Source organism: Rhinolophus sinicus, linkage group LG10, assembly GCF_036562045.2.
Source record: "Rhinolophus sinicus isolate RSC01 linkage group LG10, ASM3656204v1, whole genome shotgun sequence".
NCBI lineage: Eukaryota > Metazoa > Chordata > Mammalia > Chiroptera > Rhinolophidae > Rhinolophus > Rhinolophus sinicus.
This window is the reverse complement of record NC_133759.1, coordinates 23,999,910-24,024,312: the sequence shown is the minus strand read 5'-3', so window position 1 is coordinate 24,024,312 and position 24,403 is coordinate 23,999,910. Positions and strand designations below refer to the sequence as shown.

General features: G+C 39.1%; 1 protein-coding gene across 30 annotated transcripts in view; it reads right to left on the bottom strand.

Moving 5' to 3' along the window:
• The window catches only part of THRB (thyroid hormone receptor beta), a 349,469-nt gene that overhangs the window by 59,846 nt on the left and 265,220 nt on the right, over positions 1 to 24,403 (bottom strand). For 22 of the 30 annotated variants that reach the window (XM_074312762.1, XM_074312779.1, XM_019745237.2 and 19 more), the window contains one exon: positions 10,198 to 10,458. The exons of 5 other annotated variants lie outside the window; for them this stretch is intronic. In XM_074312762.1, the coding sequence (XP_074168863.1) occupies positions 10,198 to 10,458 (261 nt within the window). Of the gene's footprint in view, positions 1 to 10,197; positions 10,459 to 16,184; positions 16,243 to 24,403 lie in introns of all 30 variants that reach the window. 3 more of the 30 variants (XM_074312764.1, XM_074312763.1, XM_074312766.1) reach the window with 1 other exon arrangement.

Genomic DNA, 24,403 nt, shown 5'->3' with positions numbered 1-24,403 from the left:
CTTGTTTTATAAATGTGATTTATGCTCTGCATGCATATCACATAGCCACTCATTTTATGTGTTCTTTAAATTAATCACCTAAAGCAAGTAGATCCATTTTCCCTTAGTTTAACATGTTAAGATGATTATTTCATTGTAATTCACACTGATGGACTTGATTTGAAAAGTTGCGTGGTTGTTTGAGTGGAATGGTTTTGACATTTAACAGCTATAGTATACTTTCTTTATTCCAGAATAATATGTCAGAGATTAATTTTAAAACAAATTTCCCTAATAATAGAAATAACGAAAGAGTGATTGAATCATCTGCATTTACTTTGATTTTTCACCTTTAAAGAACAACTAGTGCAAAATCTAGACTCTGACACAATTGATGCAGATTTTGAAAGATTTATTCTTTGTTCATTAACGGCTCCAGTCCTACACTTATACCTGAAAATGTTATGAAGAATAATTAAAGGTAAAAAGTTCAAATAAAGTATTGATATGTGCTACAAAATACTGACACATGATACAATGTAGATGAATCTCAAAAGCAATATGCTAAGTGACATTTTTGTGCAATGTCCAGTTGAAGGGACAAATCTGTAGGGATAGGAAGTAGATGAGGGGTTGCCAGGGGCTGAGTACAGGAATGAAGAGTAATTGTAAATCAGATCAAAGTTTCTTTGGGGTGATGGGAATGTTCTAAAATAAGACTGTAGTGATGACTGCACAACTCTGTAAATATGCTAACAATTATGGAACTGTACACTTAAAACAGGAATTTATAGTATGTAGATCATATCTCAATAAAGCTTTACAATAATAGATGTGGATTACAAATAGCTTTAGCCAATTAAAACTGATTATCAAAACAAAAAAATTAAAAAGTTCACATCATCTATGTATCAATGCCACGTATGTTATTTTCTAGAGCTAATGAAAGATACACCACAGGAGGACGACATGGCCTTCCTCTGAAATTTGCAACCCAACTAAAAAGACATATCAACTGAATACTTCAAGTGTTACATGAACACGAAGTAACATGGAATTATTATTCCTGAAACAAAGTAGGTTGCACTCTTCATAATTATTCTCTAAGACAAATGCCAGCCAGCCACTAGAATTTTCATCATTGCTGGGTCATCAACAACATTGCTGCTCATTTCAAGTCTAGACTCAAAGCTCTTCTAACATGTCTATTTGGAAATACCATGCAGGAAGCAGTGTCACAGGTGACAGAGAAACAAGTAACTTTACCCTTTAGACATTCATCCTTACAATATTGAATGGACGCTTAATAAGAGAACTTTTAGAAAATACACTTTCTTCCAACCCAGTGAGATAATCAACAAGCGCATCAATAAAGATATAAACCTCCTCAGGTGAAGAAATGTAGGTGTTCAGAAGACTAAAAACTTTCTGAATCAGATACCTAAATTCAAATTGTTGTATCTTGTGATACAACAAGATTTTAGTATTTTTGCCCAAAATGCATACTCTGATTCTAATTATGAGGAAACATGAGGCAAACCCAAACAGGGATAGTTTACAAAATAACAGACCTGCATTCTTCAAACATGTCAACGCCATGAAAGACAAAGAAAGGTAGTTAAATTGTTCCTGATTAAAGCAGACTGAAAAGACACAGAAACAAAATGAAATGCATTTTGGCCTGGATCCTGAACCAGAAAACAAAACTGGTATAAAGAATAATTGATGGTGGCCTGGCCTAGTGCTGTCAGGAGGAAAGAGGCGCATGAAAACCTCCCAGAGACAAATCCTTTCTCCAGCACTGCTTTCCACCTCAGCCTTCCTTTAGGTGGAAGAAGAGGGAGCGGGGAGGAATTCTGTGAAATTCAAATAAAGTCTGTAGAGTGGGTAATAGTATGTATCAATGTTAAATTTCCGGATTTTGATAATTGTACCATGGTTTTCCAAGAGAATTTCTTTGATTTTCGGAGATACACTGACGTATTTAGAGTTAAAGGGGCATGATGTCTGCAACTTACTATCAAACAGTTCTGGAAACTAATAATACACACACACACACACACACACACACACACACACAGACATTCACATACACAGAATGATAAAGCATATGTGGCAACATGTTAACAACTAGTGAATCCAGGTGAAGGGTATATGGAAGTTCTCGGCAATATTTCAAATTTTTGGTTAAGCTGAGATTACTTTAAAATCAAATATAAAAAAGAATTTATAGGTTTGCCTTAGCAGATCTTCCAAGAAGACACACAACTCACTCAAAATTGAAGACTGGATGGTCTTTTGTCACCAATTTTGTTTTTCCAATTCAACTTTTAAAAACAGAAACCTACTCAAAAAGTAAGCAGATTAGCAATAAAGCAACAAGCAAAATCAAACAGCCTTCAATTCATCTAAGAAAGGTACATCAGATTGATTAGTGTTATTTTCTTTTTCGTGGTGATTACCAGTTTTATAATCCTGATATTACAAAACTCCCTTAAAAAATATCATAAAATGGGCATATGTTTTCTTTGGGGAAGAAATAAGACTCAAATATAGAATGATCACTTCAAAGGAAAGTTAAGAATGGCAATATCATGTGTAACCAGAAACGGATAAGAAGAAAGCACTATTCTCTATGTCTGGCCATAAATATTAAATGGGATGAACCCATTGCAGATACCTGTTTCCTTGGAAACCCATTCAATTGAAACCCCTGCAAAAATTAACATGTATTTTTTTTCCCTTAAAGGGCAGGAGCTTCTTTTATTTACACAGTTTTGACCTTTAGTTTTATATCTTAGGCTTATTATAAGAAGTTCTTTCCAGAGCTAGGCAAAGAGTCAAATAAATTATCTTTTCATTATTTCTGAGGTTTCGCTTATAATTGTATGGCCTTTATAGCTGCACATTATGGGGCAACTATGGATAGTTGGGGTAAAATCTGCCACTCACTGAATATTGCCACCTAAATGAATAAACCATCAATCCACACAAAATATTTTAACTCAAATGCCGAGTGACTTCACAGTATAGATAATTGAGTTAAACAGTCATATTTGCAGTACAGTTCCATATTTTAAGATGCAGTCAAGTTTAATAAAGTCAAGTCTCTTGCATAAGTCAATACTGACAAATGTCACGGGGATAGGGTTCATCAAAGATAATAATTCTGTTTTCAGGTCAATACCATGGAGAATGGCTCTGGACCATGGAGGATTTCTGACTCTCATTTCCAAAGCTCAGCTGGTTCTGGATTTCTGGCATCCTTGCAGAAACAGGGTCATAGTTATTCCAGTTCAAGTCAAGGAGGCTAAATTGATCCAGAATCTGAAAGACTGGCCTATAAATATAGCGCATCATTAGCATCAGCCACAGAATAGACTAACTAGAGAGAGAACCCATCCCTGTGTCAATATAGGTCCTAAGTGTAGACGAAATGATTCGCAATCAATGTACTTGCCTACTTTTTCTGCAATGGCACAATTAGAGGCTATCCTTGGTGTGAAACCTGCATCTCCAGGGGCTTTCAAAACCCAAAGCCTCTGCCCTGGAGAGATAAGGATATAAGAAGTACTGGTTACCAACATTCAGGGGAATAGGTTTATTATGGAGCATGACATGTTTGCAGAAACTGAAAGGGGAAGAAGCCGACTTACTGGGTATCTTACTGGGAATGGGTGTCTAGGTAGGCCGAACATTCCTGTGTTCCTGGAGGATGCTGCCCCAGAGAGAAGTAAGGACACTGAAAGAGACAGTGTAAGGCAACTGATTTCCCAATTTATCCTGGATGGAGCTGGTCTTATGTTTTCATGATGCTCATAGCTCAGGTTTTGGGGGCCGTATTGATTTCATGTAATTTGCTCATTTTTCCCCATAAAGGGAAATATGGTTATCATATTGGAGCGCTACTTTAAAATGGAGTGTAGATTAATGTCCTTAGTTTTTTTGTGGTCAATTAATCTCTGATTACATTCTTTGTTGGAGAGAATTAGTGATTTATCCGAGGTTAAATAGCTGGCAAGTGTCAGAACAAAGAGGCAAACCGTGGTCTTTTGTGTATTCAGAACTTTTTCTATGTACGTTTGTGCACACACAGCTATATAAAGTTTTAAAACTGTAAATAGCATTGCACTGTACTTAGTGTATGGTTGTTTCTCCATGACGTATTCCTAGAGTCACCTCTTAAAAATTCTGTTTATTTTTCTAGTGGATGCTTTAGATATACTATAATTTATTTGAACATTCCCCTATGGATGGACATTTGGATTGTTTCTAAATTTTCAGGAAGAAAAACGAAGATGCAAAGAAAACTTTTGAACACAGGTCTTTGTGACTTTCTGTGAATATTTCGATGGGACAGAATATTATCAAAGGGCCAGCTGAGTGAAAGCATATCTGCCTTTAATGCTGTGACAGACACTGCTAAATTGGCCTTGCAAAACCTGGGGTCCATTTGTTCAATGAAAATTGAAGTTGGATGCAATAGAGCCTTGAATTTCTGAAGTTTGCCTTTCTCTGACATTGCCCCTTTTCAAAGTTTTTCCTCCCCTCCTCTCCAGCTGGTCACTTTTCTTTCTTTCTATTTCTCTCTGCCGTGTCTACTTCCGAGGTGCTCTTCCCTGCCTTGGAAATACCACACAGGGCTCTCTTGCATATGCCAGAGCTGGTGGAGAGCACTTATTCTCAGGTTGATGGCCAAGGCTGCTGAGTGCCCTTGAGGTATATGAATCACACTGCTGCTCTCAGCCTGGACTGCACACCCTGATGGTGAGTAGGAGCAGAGTGGAGAGCGGAGACAGATGGAGCAGATGGCTGCACTGGTGGAAGGGTTCAAGCTTTTTAATTCTCCATTTTCTAAACTACTCATTTACCTGAAGATGTCCTTGCATTTTACTTAAGGACAAAGATAGCGATCCCCTGCTGAAAATGCGAATGTCTAACTTGAAGGATTATAATGCCTGCAATGACTTGGCTTTGTGTCTCTCATTTTTAGAACACTTTGTTATTTTGGTAAATGAGAATTATACATCATTTATAATTGTCATCATTGATTTGATTCATTTTTTTCTCCTTATGAAGAGCATGAGTTAATAGTCTGCCCCTTTGCTGACATAAGACATGGTTTTAAAAATTAACTTGTGTAAATCTTGGGGACTAGTTTAATAAATTATAGATTATAAGCAAGAATAATCTATAGATTATAAGCAAGAATAATCTATAGCCAATAAACATCAGGATTCAAAGAATATTTAATGATGTGGGAAAATAGTCATGATATATTGTTAAGCATTAAAAGCTGGTTAAAAATGGTATGGCTAATATAATTTCAAGTTTGTGAAAAATAGATATGCAGAGAAAAATGAACTATAATAAAGATTTTAACACTGTAATTCCTTGGATTTACCTATGATTTTGTACATGGAATTACAAATGATTTAAAAAAATTATTTATATTGATCTTTTGGGAAATTTCCACCTTTTTGTACAATGAACATGAAAGGCTTTTATAATTAGAGAAAATAACTTGTTAGTAAAATTATTTTGACTATTTTTTCTTGTCTTCCTGGGGACGTGAGACTCAATTCTCTTGATATTAAACACAGAGCAGACCTACAGAGAAAACTCAGTGAAATCACCAGATTGCTGCTATCCTTGTTCCAATACAAACTGGGAGCTGGCTCAGTCTTGCCTTGTTTCTCCTACCAGGTTCTAGTGTTTCAGGAAGGTCCCTGATTGACACCAAGGTCAAACATCAAAGTACAGAGGTCTGACTATCGGGGTTCAGCAGGGTTGGCTAGATTCAGCTACAGGGGTGCATGCATCTTCTAGGATCTATCCGTGCGGGACTCGTGAGACCCTGTAGTTTCCAGAGAGTTCAGGAGGGCATGAGAGGGCTGAGTGGAGAAGGCTTGTATAGAGTAATAACTTAGAGGAGGATCAGGGCCCCAGTCAAATAGAGTGGGACTCTCAGAAGGGATCAAGTTGTTACCAGGCAGAGTGATTAAGCAAAACATCCAGTTTGTAATTAAGATAATAAGACAGGACTAAAAGAAGGCCCAATCAAGAACGGATAGATTCAGGTAGCTCCTCCGGTGAGTCCAAGACTGGAAGAAAAATGTACATTCTCTGGGTGTCCACTAGGTGGCAGACCCTTTCCTATACTAAGAGCTTAAGAGTACAGTCTTCTCAGGCACTTCCTGACACGCAGCTTTTAAGACTCACCCAGAGGGATAAACACAGGTTCTTGGGCCCTTTTCCAAAGCTTCCAATTTGGTAGTCTGGGGTGGGGCCTGAGATTTTGCATTGCTAACAAGCTCCAGGTGCTGCTAATACCACTAGTTGTGATCTCCACCAAATACATTACCTCTGGGAACAGAGCAGGTGGGAAGGAGGAGGATGTGGTCCTGGAGGCCGAGCAATCAGTTCAAATTGACACAAAAACTCCAGGGAGGTGTAGTGTGGAGGCAGAGAGTGGCTCGTGGAAGGGAATGGAGTCACTTGCTTCTGGATGGAAATAGCCTCTGGGACTAAAGCAGACTTGAATTGTGGGCTCTGCAGCAGAATGTAATGTCTCCAGAGCTCTCATTCTAGTGAAATGTGTTACCAATGAATTTCCTTAGAATGACGGTAGCAGAGAGGAACATAAGCATATGCAGATAAAAATGAAAGCAGCATTTGGACCAAAATGAAAACCAAAATATTAGATACACACCAAAAATAAGCCTAAAGGTGAACATTAAGGATACTATAAAGTATAACACAGTGAGTCTCAAATTATTTGAAGTGAAGAACTGTGGGGACAGACCCCCAAAGTGCAGTTTCCAGGCTCTCAGCCTCACATAGAAAGGTGTTGGCTCAGGTAGTAAATGGCCATCAACTGTGGCTAGTTGGCCGTCAGCTGTAACCAGTGAGCCATTGGCCACTAATATAACTGCTGTGGCTACGCTAGCAGAAAATGGGGGCTAACAAGAAGATGGTGGCTGAGCCTGCAAGCGGTGCAGTGAGGGTTGAGAACAGTGTGGCTCCTGCTTCCTGTGTCTCCAACCCAGCCGCCAGTGAGAATATAGTAGTATGACTCCCATATCTATGGCTCCGTGGGTGTTCCTTTTTGGCCTCACCGTGTCCTGCGTTCTTATGTGGGGAGCGGGAGCAGAGACCCCACTGGATGCCCTGCACGACAAGGACCATTTGAAAAAATACCTGGTCCATTATGGCTCAATACATGGTTCTACAAGACTTTTACGTAGCTCTGGCCGTGCATGACTGACAGGCAAGTTTAACAATACACAACTGGCCTATACCCTGTTCAGTGAGGGAAATCCACTGATCATGCATTTGAATGTCAGTGGCAATGTCAAATTGCTACAAAAGTTTCTAACGCTTACTCTTAATTTCTGTATTTGAATCAATAGAGTGAGGGAAAAGTAATAGTTTGCATACGGAGACCTGTCTACAAACCACACTTACAGGTGCACTGGTCTCGACTGGCCGGATTATTGATTTGGGAGACGGCTTTATTACACTATTTCAAGCAATTTGTTTTTTGGCTCCTACACTGCAGTTCCTTAACTTTTTGTATCCCCAAAGGCCACTTAGTTCTTATCAATTCCATTTGGGGTCCTTGAAATGGGACTACTTGGATGTCCTTTTAGCCCTGAGGCTATTTCTTCATGCTTGGACCTCAAGGACAATGTCCTGTACATAGTAGGCACTCAATAAACATGGATGGGATGAATGCAATGAATGATAGCCCAGGACTGTGTATCAAGCAAGCTTGGGGGCTAGACAGAGATATCCTGGAAATAAATGCCCAGCATCGATGGCCATCAAAATAGAACTCTCCTCACAGTGACTTATAGAGAGGTCGCTGGCGAGCTGAGCTGATGGAGAAGAACCAACTCCAAAAAGAACAGAATGACTAATTGCACTGGTTTCCTGGACTCATTAAAAACAGGTGTCCGTTGCTAATGAGTGAAATTCAGTTCATAAGGTTCTTGGGCCATGACAACGTAGATTTCCTGAGGGCATTTTCATGTTGAACCAAGGCATTGGCTCACATCCATGCCAAGGGGAAGCCTTGGTACTCTAAAAACTACAGGAGAGTTTACGTTAGTTGCTCTCCTTCTAATACTAGAATCTTGAGGAAGAATTTAAATAATTTAATTATATTTTCTTATTACATAATTCTCTGACTTTCAGCAGAAGAGAGCTGAATGAATGCAAAATAGATTATCAACTCTAACCTTCCTAAAATATCATGTCCCATCCCACACTCATCTGTCCTGCTCCCCTTCTCCCTTCCTTACTTACCAGGCGCACAGCAAAGCCCAAGGAATTAATGTAATTTAATGATGCACAGCTAATAATCATGATCACAATAATAATGATAGTTGCTATTTCGAGAACACTATACGTGAAGTACTATGCTAAATGCTTAAAAACATTACCTTATTTAATTTTCTCAACAATCACATAAGTTTGATCAAGGACATAAATTTGGGAGGGTTAGGATTCTAGCCAAAATATGTCAGACTCAAAAATTTGTGGTCTTAACCACTATATTATACTTAGGGTTTTGGATCCGACTCAAGACTCTTTCCTTTTGCTTAAGGTGTACCAACAAACTGAAAAGTGTACAGTGCAGGGAACTCTAGATACTCAAAGCCAATATTTCTCATAAATGATTGACACAAAGAGGGTCCCTATGATTAAATGAATTAATGAATGAGTATGGGTATCATTTGTGAATAAATCAAATTAGTTTGTGAGGGCCTCAGATTATAAGGACACTGTATTTCCTGTTGACATTTCACGGTAAACCAAGGACTGACATGATTTTGATGCCAGCTATAAAATTTGAAGATACAATCTGGTTACAAATTCTGACTAAATCTCAGTTGTATTTCAAACAAATGTGAACATGCACATACAGACACACTCCTCCTGTATCCTGACTCCTTTGAAAAAACGTATTTTGCTCTTTTTATAAATATCCCTTCCAATTTCTCCAATCTCCTAAATAATAAAGATGAGAGACAAACACACATCTTCCCAAAGAGAACATGTGTAGTTTTGACTGCATTCCAGAGTATATACCACTATTTTATTATTATTTTTTTAGATAATCCTATTTTCATCTAAAATAATCTGCATACTCAACTTCCCAGGTCAACTGGTAGTTCCAAGGATCTTTTGAAGTGTTTTCAGAAAAGCTAAAGAACTAGCAGGTTTTTTTTTGAGAGGGATACATATAATTATATGCTTATGTTCAAGTTAGAACAGTTTGCAAAAGTCCGTCATATATAGGAGTCTTTACAAACATTCTTTACTATACCTTGGTTATGTGATTGCCAGATTTTCAAATACACAATTTAAAGTTTTATCATGAGTCAAAATCCTTAAAGAAAAAAGCAAAAGCCCCCCCCCCCCCCTTTAAAATGCTAAATTGAAAAAGAATGGTGAGTTATATGAACTTGGACATTTAAAGACACAAATTGATTTCTTGGACATTTAAAGACTAACTTAAGAAGCAAAGGTTTTTGGAAGCCCTAAGACAATAAAGCGATCAGCACAAAGACATCTGTCAGGGTAGAGGCGACCTGAGGTAAAGACCAGTTAAATCTAATGCCATCAGGAACTTAGGCCAGTTTAGCATATTTTTTATGAGGTGACAACCTCATAAAACCATAATCTTGCCTTTCAGGATGATGACACAAGGATTTAATGAGTTAAAACAACAACAACAACTTAAAAACCTCTCTTTGGTACATGAATTGACTATTTAGGTTAAAGGCAGACTTTGAGATCCCATTAGCACTACGCACAGTTGGGAAAGGAAACATAAGTGCACCCCCCCCCACACACACACACACTCTTCAAAGCAAGTAGTTATATAATGATAGCAATGTCTGTCTCTACTCAGATTCAAAAGTAGAATTAAAACCCAGACTAACAACTCTTCTGCTAATTGCAGAAAAAAACTGTCTCCTCCCCAAGTGACCTAACACAACATGAAACTGAAATTACCTGCTTTGCTCTGGAACCCACTTATTTATGTTTAAGAGAAAATTTAGGAATAAAGAAACTTTCTAACAGAGCAGTTGGGTAAACACATGGCCACTATACGTTGGAATAAATGAAGACTGAGCACACAGCTACAACAGAGAATTATTTTTGCTGGTTGAAACACATGATACGGTCTCTAAAAAGTCAGGTTACCTTTACATTTCTTCTCTTCTGTTTGGAAGGTCTGGGCACTTGGGACACTCTGATCGCTCACATCGTCATGGTCCAGGTGGAATATTGAGCTAGTCCAAGTGGCCTGGATGAGATGTGGTGATGACTGTTCATTTTTCAATGTGCTGCGCCTCTCCGAATGGCTCTTCCTATGTAGGCAGGCTTCAGACATTCCTACTAGCTTCCAGTCGTGTTCTCGGTCTGGACAGTGCTTCGGTTTGTCCCAGGCTGGAAGGCCATTTTCTGGAGGGTTGAAAAACAGGAGCTGATGAGCTGTTGGCATTGTCAAGGTCTTGTTGAGATGCGGCTTTGGAAGGCAAGTTGTTTCTCAATTTTGGGGGGGCTGACAGTCTTCACATGCATCTCCACTTCAATGCAGTGATAAGGTGCAGAATTTGTCAGCCTTGGGCACAGAGCCACCACAGTCAGATTGCCTGGCAGAGTAATCAACACATTCCCCCTGATTTTTAGTGCCTAGAAAGACATCACTTCTTCCACGGGAAGGCTGTACTTTCTCCAGTCCTGCTTCCACAGCAATGGCCCAAGAGCAAGTGTACACCAATTTATGTTACTGCTTAGATGACCATTTGAGGTCTTGAGGGACAGGGCTGGCTGTAAACACTTTTCAGATCCTTAGGACATCAAACATCTAGGATTCAGCCTTGTTTGACTTGGGTTTTATCACAGGCTGACCTGAGGGGCACCCTGTTACTTAAGTGGGACATGTTCACATGGCTACACTGAGAGTGACAACTCTGTTCTCTTTACCACCTTCTACCCCTGATGGCCTTGAAAAAGGAGGCTGGGTCTTCAAATAGAAATTTTGTAAATGGTTTCAATGTAGTCTCAAATTGGCAATGAGATCCGATGACGGAAAGCAGATAATGCTTTAGTTGTGGGGTGAATTAAGAGCTCTCATGATAGACTGATAAGTCCCAACTCTCTTTGGTTGAGGTACAGGCAGATATATATATATATATATATATATATATATATATATATATATATATATATATATATATATATAATGCTATTTTTCCATTCAATTTATAGGGACTTGAAGGTCTGCCCTTTAGAAAAATAGGAAATATATAACCTTCCTTGGTGGCAAATTTTACCTCCTTGAATATCTTTACTGTACATGGATATAAAGCAAAAATGAGCAAGCTGATACATTTTGTATTTTTGTATTTGTATATACATCCATGTTAAAAAACACAATCCATCTGGTCATCCATATTTCCAGACATTCTTAGACTACTGTAAAATGAGAAAAAATATAATATTGAGTTCTACTTTTAAAGTGATCATATACACTGATTGAAAGACTATAATTTATAAGTGAATTTTAAAGCTGAATTTACCAAAGAATCACAGATATCCATATTAGGTAGGGAAGTCCATCCTGATCTGTGCATCGTACTGGGAATGTTATGCTGTCTTTCAAATGTTTAAAATGAATTTTAAATTGTTTAACACAGGGTTAAAAACAGTTTAGGTTTCCATAAGCACCTTTTCTAAAGCTATCAGATGTCTTCAGCTGATGTTGGTTAGTGTGGTTTCTCTAAAAGTGTAATCTACTCTCAGTCACTTTTAAAAGTTACATTTACCCTTCTGGGTCTTCAGGTTACTATGTGAAAATTCTGGTACCCATACAACCATTTCTATTCCAGGAGAAGACTGAACAACTACAACAATAAAGTTGTAACACATGATTTCTTTGTCACAGTAAATGGAAATGCTGTGGCTTTAAATATTCTAACTTGGCCAGTAAGCAATAATCCCTTTTAAAAAAACTGTATAATGTGATAGCTTTTGGATGTAACATTTGATCTTATTCAGAGAAGAGCCCTAAAAACTCACTCTATGCAAAGAGCTGTGCTAGCTAGGCATTGTATGAGGTCAGTTTAAAAACATGGGTTCTTTCGCCTAAGAGTTTATTTGGCATTTTTCAATGCATGGTGAATCAAAAAAGGTCTGGACTCAACCATGCCAGCTACAGGTGCAATTACAGGCACTTATTCTCACTATCCATTAAAAGAAAACAACAGATTAAGATCTTGGGAGACAGTATTGCATTTCAGACTAGACATATCTACGTAGAATTCATTCAAGTACCTATTATCCATGAGGGTTTGAGGTTTTCATAAGTTGAATATAAAGTTACCGAATGCAAGAGTTAATTCTGGGCCTAAAGAGATTCATTTTACCTCTACAGACATGAAAAGCCTTCTCACCCATGCATGTTTCTGTGATGTCTCCTTTATTTTCAGGGACTCTAAGTCCTCAGCAAATTGTATCCTATAAAGCACCATTTCAAGCAATGTTAAAGTTATCAAACTATTTTGTAAAGCCTCTAACATTTTACTTTTCTGAAGAAATTCTTTTTTTTTTTTAAATTTTATTTTATTAAATTTATTGGGGTGACAATTGTTAGTAAAATTACATAGATTTCAGGTGTACAATTCTGTATTACATCATCTATAAATCCCATTGTGTGTTCATCACCCTGAAGAAATTCTTAAAAATGTATTTGGTATTAATTCCTCTGCCTGAACAGAGATTAAGAAACACAGCCAAACGTGGTAGTCACCGCTCCCTAGTGAAGGGAGCTAGTGAAGAATCTTGGATGAAAGATGCTGAAAGGGACCCCACCCAAGGGGCCATTCCTCCTTAGAGCACAGCCTATTAAAGCTTGCTCAGCATTTCCCCTGGGCCAGCAGGAGCTAGGTTTTTTTCTAAGTAAGGGAGGTTATGTTTGGGGTGAGGCAGGGGATAGGATTGCCTTCCATTTTCCTAAGAAAAGAAGCTGAGATGGTTTGGGAAAAAGGTTTCATTCATGGGAGGCATTTACAAGCTCATAATTTTTGTCTGTAATTACATTCATGATAATGATATTCAGTTGCTTCATTGGGAGTTTTTATTGGTTGGGGGCACTACTGGGAAATCTGGAGACTGAAATCTGGAGAAGTCCTGGTTGGGTCATGGGAAAACTCAAAAGGGATTTACTTAAGGCAGATTCTTGATTCTCATCCTCCCCCAAATGGAGAGGAGGCACATACAATATCCTATAGATACCTACTACACCAGGCTCCTTAAAATCTGCCTACTAGGGAATGTTGTCGTTGGGATTCACATAGGTTTGCTTGGTGATAATGATGTTGAGGTATTTCCTGTTATGTCTATGTCTAATGCTTATATTCTTTGGTTCCCCTGAAATGCAAACCAATGAGATATATATTTTAGAGGGATTAAAATCTCAAAAAGTTAAGTCAGTGATTCTCTAACTTTTGTGAGTATCAGAATCCCCTGCACTATTAAAGAACACAGGAGAAGACTAGGCTTATTGAAGTAGGATGGGGCCTGGGCATTTGTATATTTACAAAGTTCTCCAGATAATTCTGATATTCAACAGAGTTTGAGATCCACAGGGTTAAGAAAATCTAAGGTAAGAAACAAATTATCAGCAGGTTTTGGATAGGGTGCAATCTCCTTCTCAGACTCTAACATTTTACACAGTCTTGGAGTAAATATGTATTATATTTAAAAATCCATCAATTGTTTTGGGATCTACTGTGTAAAGCTCTAAAAGACAGCTGTTAGTTGGATGTTATCTTGTAGATTGCAGGTACGGATGTAAATAAATGCTCACTTAAAATGCCCGTTTTGAGCATTATCTAGGCTATAATGTGCTCAGTAGAAATACAGTTTTTAAAAAGGGGATTCTAGAAATGATCTATCTTGTTAGTCACATGAAGTATAAATCCTTTGCTCTTTAATGGATCCCAGATAACATCTGGCTTTTTAATACATCATATTCTAGACATCAAGACAATTAACCCATTTCATTAATCAGTTATGACAGAAATTAATAAATAAGTAGAATCAAAGAAAATAACTAGATAGGGATAAGTGAACTACTACTAAAATAACTAGATACACATTAGCCTGTTTGTCTCCAGGGAGTTTAGATTGGAATGATTGAGTTTACATTAACTAACCATAAGTCTAGTGGCTTTGAATGACATAGCAGTGATCCAAAGGGTTCTTTTGCAAAAGAGAAACAAATGAAAATCTCATTAACATAACTACCTACAGCCTATCTCTGGAAATTTCATTAAAGATGATAGAAAATAAATCTGTCCATCAAAAAAGGTAAATTATATCAAAATATTCAAGTATTTCAGGACACAAAAGCCAACTGATACCTTAGAGAAGCGCCAAGGCAAAGGAAGTAGGATTATGACAAAGGGGTCAGAGAGGGTCAGCTGAGTAGGCAGGGATTTCGTGGTACTCATTATAAGAGGGTTCAATTTGCATTAAAAGGCCATCAATATTAGGTATTGAGACCCCAAACCATATTCTGTATTAGGGGGATGTGTGTATAAAACGCTTTGTAAACTGCCGGAGTATGTAGAATTATCGCTGCATAGCATCAGGCTATTAAATATGATGTCTCTAATTTCCATTTTAATATTTTACTTTAGCGCATAAGTTTTAGCCTTGTTGAAATCTCAGACTATGTCCATATTAACTGATTTTTATTTGTGGAGTCATGTAGAACAGGAGACTACTATTTGGAGGAACATTTACTATGGGCCAGGTACTGAGCTAGATACCTACTCATTTTCGGGACCATCCCAGGAAGTACGTAGTGGTATACTGCTTGATTGAAAAGAAACTTAAAAATTCAGAGAAGCTCTTCATCTGCTCTTTCATATCTTTTGTACTGTTAACAGATATGTTCTCATTATTTGACTTAATTTAATGAGTAGCCATTGGCCTATTAATAGCTGTCACTTGATTAGTACTTTGGAAGTTCTTTATTAACTATATTTATTGTCTCATTCGAAGTTTTCAGTTATTGTCTTATTCAAATTTTTCATTTGTATTGCAACTGGTCTCCATGCTTTCACTCTCAGCCACCTGTAATCCATTGTCCGCAGAGCAGCCAGAGTGAGCTTTTAAAAACATACTTCAGAGCATATTTCTCTGCTGCTAATCTTCTGATGACTTCCCATCAATGTTGGAATAAAGTCCTAAGGCCCACAGGACTTACCCTTCCTGTCCAGCTGAGGCACCCTCCATGGTTCTGCCCTTGCTCACTGTTCTCTGGCAACATGGGCGTCTTCTAACTTGTAAGGCTTACTCCCAGCACAGTGTCTTTGCAGAAGCTCTTCCCTATACCTGGAGTGCCCCATTCCCAGCCCTTATATAACCACCTCCGGATGTACCAAGAGCAGTTACCAGGATTCAGTCCCTTTTCCCCTTTCACATGAAGGTTGATTTCCCCTTTGAAAGAACATATCACGGTTACATTTCTCAATGAAGATAATTGAAAATGAAAAACGTAATGGGCTGGATATGGATATAGCCCTAGAGGAGGCTCTGTTTTAGTGAAGGGAAGAGAGGAGCGAGTTGGAAAATCTAAGCCCCAGCTCTTCCATGTAGTGGTTGAAGGGTTTGAGCTTGGGAAAATCAATTCCTCTAAGCCCCCGTTTTTTCATTTGTAAAAAGTACAGTATAATACTGCTCATGGGATTTTAATAAGGATCAAGTAAAATAAAGTAAGTGAAAGTATTTAGTAATTAAGTGCTATTCAGGCGTAGCTAGAGCTGTAACTAATCTGTATCATATATGTGACCATATAGATCTCTTTCTATCCAAAGGGGAAATACTATTAATAAAACAATGTTACTTTTATTAATACAAAAATCTACGTTCAGTGGCTATAGCTACCTTCCCCTCACCATCACCACCACCACCACCACCACCACCATCACCACCATCACCACCTCTACTACCATGACCGCCTGGTCCTAAACAGAATATGAGGTTGTTGTCGATGACCTCCCACTTCCTTTTGATTCCCTGCCTATTCCCTCTCTTCACCCTCCCAAGTACTAGCTACTACTCTCCTGTTGTCCTCTGGGTGCTCAGTCCCCACTGTGGGCAGACCACCTACTCACAAATCTCTTTGTGACCTTGGGCAAGTTACTTCACTTCTCTGTACTTCAGTTTCCTCATCTGTAAGATAAGAACATACTATTGTTGTGATGATTAAATGGGTTAGTACCTACAAAGGTCTTGGAACAAAGGTGCCTGCCACATTGTAAGCACTCACCCAGCCTTAACTCTTTATTCATGCACCCAAATTGCCTCTTTCCTTTGACCCATCCTCCAAACCCAAGTCTCCTTTTAAACAGGATTTCCAAAGAACATCTCCAAAGAAAGGAATTTTATAAATGACTTCACACTACCAGGTTAAGGCTGAGAATATGGGAGGAGTCACCCCTCTCAGCAGAAGTTGTGTTTTAAAGAAGATGCCTGGAAAGTATAGGGCCCTGGCCCAAGAAATGAATGTCTGAAACTGGATTCCTGGCTGCTGGGCAAGGCACGGGGAGAGGCATTTTGGTAAAGTGGCCATTTCCTTTAATGCTGGCCTGACCATCATCATACCTGGCTTGTTTAGCTTGATGAGCCAAATAACATAATAAGGAAGACACAGGTTTGATCCCCACTCAACCTTCAAGGTCTAGTTCATTGTTTAAGCTTTCTGGAAGCATCCACTCACCCTCCAAACTTCCATAATACCTTCCATGTATCTCCTTCCCTCCACCTGCTACTTTTTACCTCATTATATAATCATTTACATACATGTATAATTTCCTTATTTTTTTTTGGGAACAGGGTACCTAGCACAATGTCCTAATTAATATTTATTGTCCCCCTAATAATATGGTATCTTTGTCAAGAGAAAAATGACATACTAGGCACAGAGTCTATGTCCATTTTCTTACCCAAAAGCCAGTGGTAAGTAACATGGCGGACTCATTACTACTAAAATTAATTCAATGCAGTTTTTCTACTACTAAAAGCATTACCTCCCCCAAACTGCTGGAGAAAATGAAAACTGTTTTGCTTTTGAGAGGCAGGATAGGACAGTGGGTAAGAAAATGGGCTCACTAGTCATGGTTCAGATTCTGGCTTTGTGGTTTAGTAGCTGTGTGACTTTGGGCAAATTGTTCTCCCTCTTTGGAACTCTCTCCTGATTATTTATAGTAATTGTCTCTGTCTCTTCTGTAAGGCAACAATGTACCATGTCCTCCTTGTATTGTGTCAATGGTATCCACCATTTTTCTCTTTACTGGACTCTCAATACCCACAGTTATAAGCACTTGCATAAGAATACCAAGAAATAGGCATTGTGTCTGTCATTTTAACCAATGAGAAAATAAGGGTGGAGGGAAGTTAACTGATTCCTGTGTTTCTATTTAGAATGTGCTACCAGGTACTGTAATTATTAATTCACGCTTTAGACGTGTGAGTGCCATAATAGCTGGGACCATGGCTTGTTTACCTTGGTGCCCCAGCATGTAGCGTGGGGCCTGGCCCATTAATGAGTGCTCACTGCCTTGAGCAGAATTGAATTAAACTCGGCAGCTCTCTGCATCTCCCTCCCTCTCCTTCACAGCCCAGTGGGAAATAGAAATCGCTGAGCGAATCCTTCTCCCCTTTGTGCCTGTTCTGTTCTCCTGCTGCTCAGCTAAATGCTCTTTCTCATGATCTCTTGGTCCCCACACTGTTCCCCCCCAAACTTCTCTTCCTTTACTTCCTCCTCTTTCCAAGTGCTATGTGTCTGTGGCTATTTCAAGATCTGGAGCAGAGGTCCAAAGAAAGTGGATACTGGAGTTGGAGAAGAAAACAATCACCTCTTATTTATATTTCATGTGAAAATTTAAAAAGAAATTAGAATTCATTAACATTATATTTATGCACGTACAGAATGAATGGAACACTGAGGAGTAGGTACTGTGCTCAGATAGTCCAATCAGGGTGTACTCATCTGGAGCACGACTCTGCTGCTTCACTCCTGAGACTATAAATTAGGATCTGCTGCGGCCCTTGCTCAGCCTTTGTCTAGTTATATGAAATACGTCCTCAGAAATATTTTCTTGTAGTTGAAGTCTTGCAAAATTAGCTTCTTTGTTCAAGTAGTCTGCTTTCCATTGCTATATAGTTTTGTCTTTCTTTTACTGGGCACCTGCCTATTAATTTTCCCTCTTGCTGAGACTAGCCTTCTCTGCCCCTGTGTGCAGATGAATCTAAGTTTGCTATCACAGAGGGTTTCTCTTGTTTCATTGGCAGGGATTCTCAGTCCATTAAGTGAGTGAGATCTGGGAGCTGCTAAGAGAGAAACAAATCTTTTCCTTATCTGGCTGCTCCCACTTCTCCAGTTTTCCTGTCTATTCCATTAGGCAATCACCATCCAAATGAAAAACAATCATCATAGCTATAGAAACTTCAAATAATTACTCTGAAACTAGAAACTACAATGATAATCTCTTGATAATAAGTTAGAACCATTAAAATTTTTTATAAGTGCATGTTTAGAACCTTTAGATGGGATGCATGTTAATCTATTTTAAAGTTTAGCCTGAAACACAGTTAACAAAACAACGAAACAATGTGTGTTCAAAGACCATGGTGGAAACTCCACTGAGAATTTCACTGCATTAAAACATGGCAGTGACCAGGTTCGTGAGCAACATCTTATAATTACTTAAGCACATGCGAACAAGTTGACTGTTGGAACACTGAAGAGAGGTCCCAAAGACTGGGAAAGTACTTTCCAGAAGACACAATGGAATCCTCCCCTAGGAACGGTCATTTGGTTTTCCATAATTCATACAGATTTAATCAGAGAATCCTCAGGTCAGATGACTCAAACTTTGAGGTAATTACTCTAAAGGCCACAGAGATTCCATTTAGGATATTAGAAAAGCTACAGCTGTTGCAGAAAACTTCATATTAAAGAGCCACAAATGCACATAAAAGGGAACAGATGTTTACTGCCAGGATTAGATTTCTCCTATATGGAAGTTCAGGTCATAATGTTTATCCTTGTTGCCAGTCAGAACCCATATTTTTGAAAAAACAACAACAACAACAACACAACAAAAAAACCATGTTAGCCTGTAAGATCGGCCCCATTTTATGTTCCCAAACTCAAAATACCCCTTACAAAAGTAGGAAACGCATGTGAATCTTTTCTAACTATGGAAACTAGAACTGGGGCACAACAAATAAATTTTGAGATTCACAATTACTCAAATAAAAAGACACAATGTGACTCTTAGGTGATTAGATCAACTTTATACGTCACACTATGAAAGGAATCTCATTACCTGGCAGCAAAGCACACATATTCTTTCCATAAATTACATGAAGCGTTTAACAAAATGAACAAAAATATATGCCAATAAAGTAGAGTAACATATAGGCCTACAGATTCCCCCTCCTCTGGGTTTTCATAGGCTCTCACTACCATTTTCCATGTGTGTGTGTGTGTGTGTGTGTGTGTGTGTGCGCAAATAAGTAACTAGGACCAAGATCAATGCAGAATTAATTTAGGGAAGAAATTTCAATCTGGAAAAGTTTGGTTTTTCCTTTTGTTCAGGAATAGACATTATACACATCATCCTTACTCTTGGTTACGCAGCATGTAAGTTTTTCTAGATAGGTGTGGAGTCCTTGAGAGCAGGCACTCCGGGGATATTTTCAGGTCCTCAGGACACTACAGAATACATCAAAAACACATTTTTTAAGTGGGTCCAGTGGTACGACACAACTCCTGCAGGGTATGTAATGTACCCCTAGTAGGGTCTGGCTTAGCATCTGCACCTCACAGGTCCTGTCCCAACAGCAGAAATAGAGGAGAGAATTAAATGGTTTCCTACCTGCTCATCTTGTGGAAGATAATTCAGCATTGCAGATGGGTCAAACTGTTTGGTGCAATCTGTCCTACGATGTTTTTACAGTTCAGGAGAATCGAGAGAAGTAGGTGCGATTTCTACTGTCCTTTTCACATCTTTTTGTTTCTTTCTTAAACTTTTCAGTTACTAGAAATAGAGCTGGTGAGGTTGGGGCTGGAGACGAGGGGTCTGGCAATGATTCCCTGCAACTCTGCCCTCTCCGACCTACTTGCCCCCAAGGAGAGCCAAGTGTGCCCACAGGCACCATCCATCCTGAAAAGGCTTGTGAATCTCTAAGGCCTGCTTACCGTAAGTGTAGTCCGAGGGCCCACAGCATCTGTATCACCTTGGAGTTTGTTAGAAATTTGGGATTCTGGCCCCAAAACTGATGACTCAGAATCTGCATTTTAGCAAGATCCTCACATGAGTCACATACGCATTGATGTCTGAGACACTATCCTCCACATAAAGTAGACAGAATTTGTTAAACGTGTGGTTACCCAATTAAAACTTGGGTGGGTTTTAATATTTACTATACAGAGATAATCTTCAGGAATCAGAGGGGAAAGTAATGTTTGATGGACTGCAGGTTAGGGAAAGGGATGGGCATTTAATGTCTTTATTTCCTAAACGGTTAGTTGATAAACTTGGTTCAGGAAAGAGAAAGATCCCAAACAGTAAGATTTCATATTATAATTTCATCTTCAGGGTTTCCCCTCTAGAGACAGCCAACAAAATAATAAAAGTAATTGCTAATATTCAATGTATCCTTACTATATGCCAGGGACCCATTCTGAACACTTTACATTTGAGCTTCACAATAACTCTATGAGGTAGAAACATTAATCTTCACTTTTTAGATGAGGTAACTGGCACAGAGAGGTTAAACAACTTGCCCAGGTCACACAATGACTCAATGATAAAGTCAGGATCCAAACTCAAGTAGGTTTAGCTGACCATGTCACGCCTCTACCTGTTTATGGGAAGTCGACAGCAAATGAATGAGATAATCCTCACAGGCAAAAGAACTAAATTCAGTGGACTAAAATACATAGTGAGAGGGTCAAAATAAAGAAACTAAAGTTCAATGAGGTCCCTTTCTTACCGAAAGTCACCCAGATAGGGGTAGAGCTCAGATGGTCTTGAGTCTTCATCCAACAATCTTTTAATTGAAAACATTTTTTTTTTTTACAATGAGAATTTATTATTGCTCAATCTCAACGGTGTTTCAAATTCTGACATTTTCACTCTATACCTCAAACAGTAACAGCTGGTTTTCTAATTAAAACTTTTTATCTTCCAGTAAATTTATCAAATAAGAGACAGCTCTGCATAGAGTGATTCTGTTTCCCACACTGGTTGCTGCTGCTGATTTCTCAAAAAGTTAAGTGTTTATGGTGGTACGGGCTCTGACTCCAAGCAGCCAAAAAACTTAGAAAAAAGCCACGAACAAACAAGCAACAGAACAACAAAGCTAAGAAAGAACTGATTTGTTTTCTAGCTGCCCATCGGAAAGGTTAAAAGCTCACCAAATATTTGAGAACTGACAAAAGATTAATTTCATCTCGAGTTTATGATATTCAGAGCTAACCCTTACAAGGGCTCTATGTGCCAGGCATGCTGCATACTGTGTTTTATTTACTCATTACAACAGTGGCTGTGAAGCAGATGCTGTTATTAGCCAATTTCACAGGTGAGGAAACATCGGCTGAGAGAGTTAAAGATGCTGCCCCAAGTTACAGATAGTGAATGGGAAGGTGTCCTCATAGCCACTATAGTACGTTCTACAGATGAGACAACTGCAGCATAGAGAAGAATTTAACCACTGTCACGAAGCTAGTTAAAGGGCAGTGCTGTGTCTGAAATCTTCCTCAAGATAGGCCAAGCTGGCCTGATGGCAAATGGGAAATCCTATGGAATTACAATGGGTCATCTCTTAGCACATATATTGCTTTGAAAGAAGTTCATCTATTTCCTCAGGAAACATGGCTTCTGGAAGGAAAATCTATTCTCAAAAAGAATGGAGTCAAAGGGCATATTTATTAAGAAATGTAGGAAGGATATTATGTCCAAATGATTTGTTTCATTTCGACAATGGAACAATAGTGTCTGAGAACACTGATGCTTGGGAACTTAAAAGACAAACACATACGCTGGCCCATTTTATTCTTGTCCTCTTGGTCAGTGCACGTGGTGATCAAAGGCCTTTCTTCAAGTAATTTGTGGTTCTTGTGATGTGTTGGGGCTTGACAGGGTCAGAAAGCATAGCATATTCTTAATCTTGGAAATTTGGAATCTTAAGCAGGTCTCTATTAATTAAACATGCTATGGACTATGGAGTTTGAAAGGAGAGGAAATCTACCATGGCTACAACTGCCCCTGCCTGAAGGCAGAGATTCGGCTAAGCACAGGCCCGGTCAATATATCCCAAGGTTTTCTACATATCCTGAGGTTTTCTAACAGCAGGACTGGGTAAGAATCACACACGAAAGGCTCTTTAGGAAATCCTTGTCTAGAATTATGGGAACAATATAGTCAGATGTATTGTGGAGGAATGCCAGCAGCAAAAGGATTCTAGAAACTTTAGTAATAGAATTTCACTTATATTGTGGTGTTTTCTTCCACACATATCCTAAAGGAATCTTTACAATGAATGGACAGTTCTCAAGGATCAGGCCTGGAAAGTGGGATTGGAAGACCCATTCCTGAGTCACACCTATGACTCTTTACTTCTTGGACTATGGAATGGGTTGTTCAGGAAAGCTGGATGGTATTTGGTTATGGGATATATCAAATCCATCCTCTAATGTGTTTGAAGCAAGATAACAGGACAGCTGTATTTGTTCCCTTAAGCTTTCCTGGCTGGGGTGCTGCATTTGGCCTGGAGATATTTAGGTGGTGGTCGTGGTGATGATGGTATCTATCATTTATACAACTTCCAATGTTGCAGCCATGGTGTTAAACACATTACATTATATCTTTTGGCCCTTGCGCTAATCTTGAGATAAATAATGATCATTTCCATTTCACAGATGAAGAAACTGAGTATTAAGAAAGGGAAAACAACTCGCCCAAGGTCACAGCTGACAGGGTAGAGGCACACTGGACCCCAGGTGAATCTGACCATAGGCCTGGGCCCTTGGCCTCTGTGGCGTTTTAAGGGGTTCGCAATACAGATATGGTTTGGGGCATTAAAAGTGGTTGGTGCAGAGCTAACTGGAATCTAGATGGCATATACTTTCCTGGTTCAGAGACAATACTGTCCTCATTATTTGCCTGGGACCCCCACCCCCGCCATCCTATTCTACACTTAAAAGAAAAAGATAAAAGCAAATACAGAGAAATAAAACAGAGCTTCATGGGAAGGATGAAACAAGAGAGTAAAAAACTAGGCAAGCTTTCAAACAAAACAAATATAAAGCTCCTCTGTCCTATTTGGAAATCATAGGAAGCAATAAAACAAGAGCTGAGAGACAAGGAGTCAAGGAGGGTTCTCCCAGGTGGCATCTCTGGAGAGAGCCTCAGCCGGAAGACCACGGCCTCAGCAGTGGCGGGGATGCACATACTCTCCTCTCCCTTCTCCTGGGGAGCCTTTGCGCTCTTCCTGACCTGTCAGCAAGCCGGAGAGGCCACTGCAGCCTTACTGCCCTCTGGCCCTCAGGGACCCACTCACTACCTCTGAGGACCCTCCTTCTCTGATTTGGAAAGGATGCTTTGCAATGTAAAGGCCACCAGTCTTGAAGAGGGCTCTCCGCTTTGATATTTCTGTTTACTCCTGTTGGAACTGAACGAGTATTTGTTTGTAGCTCAAATCATGACTTAAGCCCTTGCATATTAAACAAGCCTCACAAAATTCTCACCCTGTCAGTTCAATCCCAAACAACAGAAACAACTAAAACATTTTCCACTTGACCTCTCCATCTCTCAGGTACACCATTATTCACTAAATTATTCTATCTGGAATTTCTGGAGAGAAACTTGTCTTCACAGCTTAGATGCATAGGGAAAACAAATCCTATCAAATCTGCAGAGCATGCAGTGGAAGGGAGTCAGGGGAAGTACGAGCACTCACGCTTATTGAGTGCCTGCTAGCGACAATGACTGTACACATATTATCTATTGATCCAGACTCTGTCTTTTAAAAAAGTCTCTACTGTTTCCCTAGAGTGTACCACAGGACGTGTCACGCAGGAGGCTCTCAATAACTGATTTAATGAGATTCTCACCACAACTCTAGAATGCTTTCTGTCCCCATTTTACAATAAGACAATTAAGACTCCGAGATCTTAAGCAACTTGCTCAAATTCACAGCATTAATAAGCGGCTAACTGGGGATTTGAACCTAAGGACACAGGACTCTGAAGTCTATGTTCTTTTCCAGAAGCAACTAAAAAAGGTGGGCAAAATAGATAATCCTAATCCCGTCTAGAGAT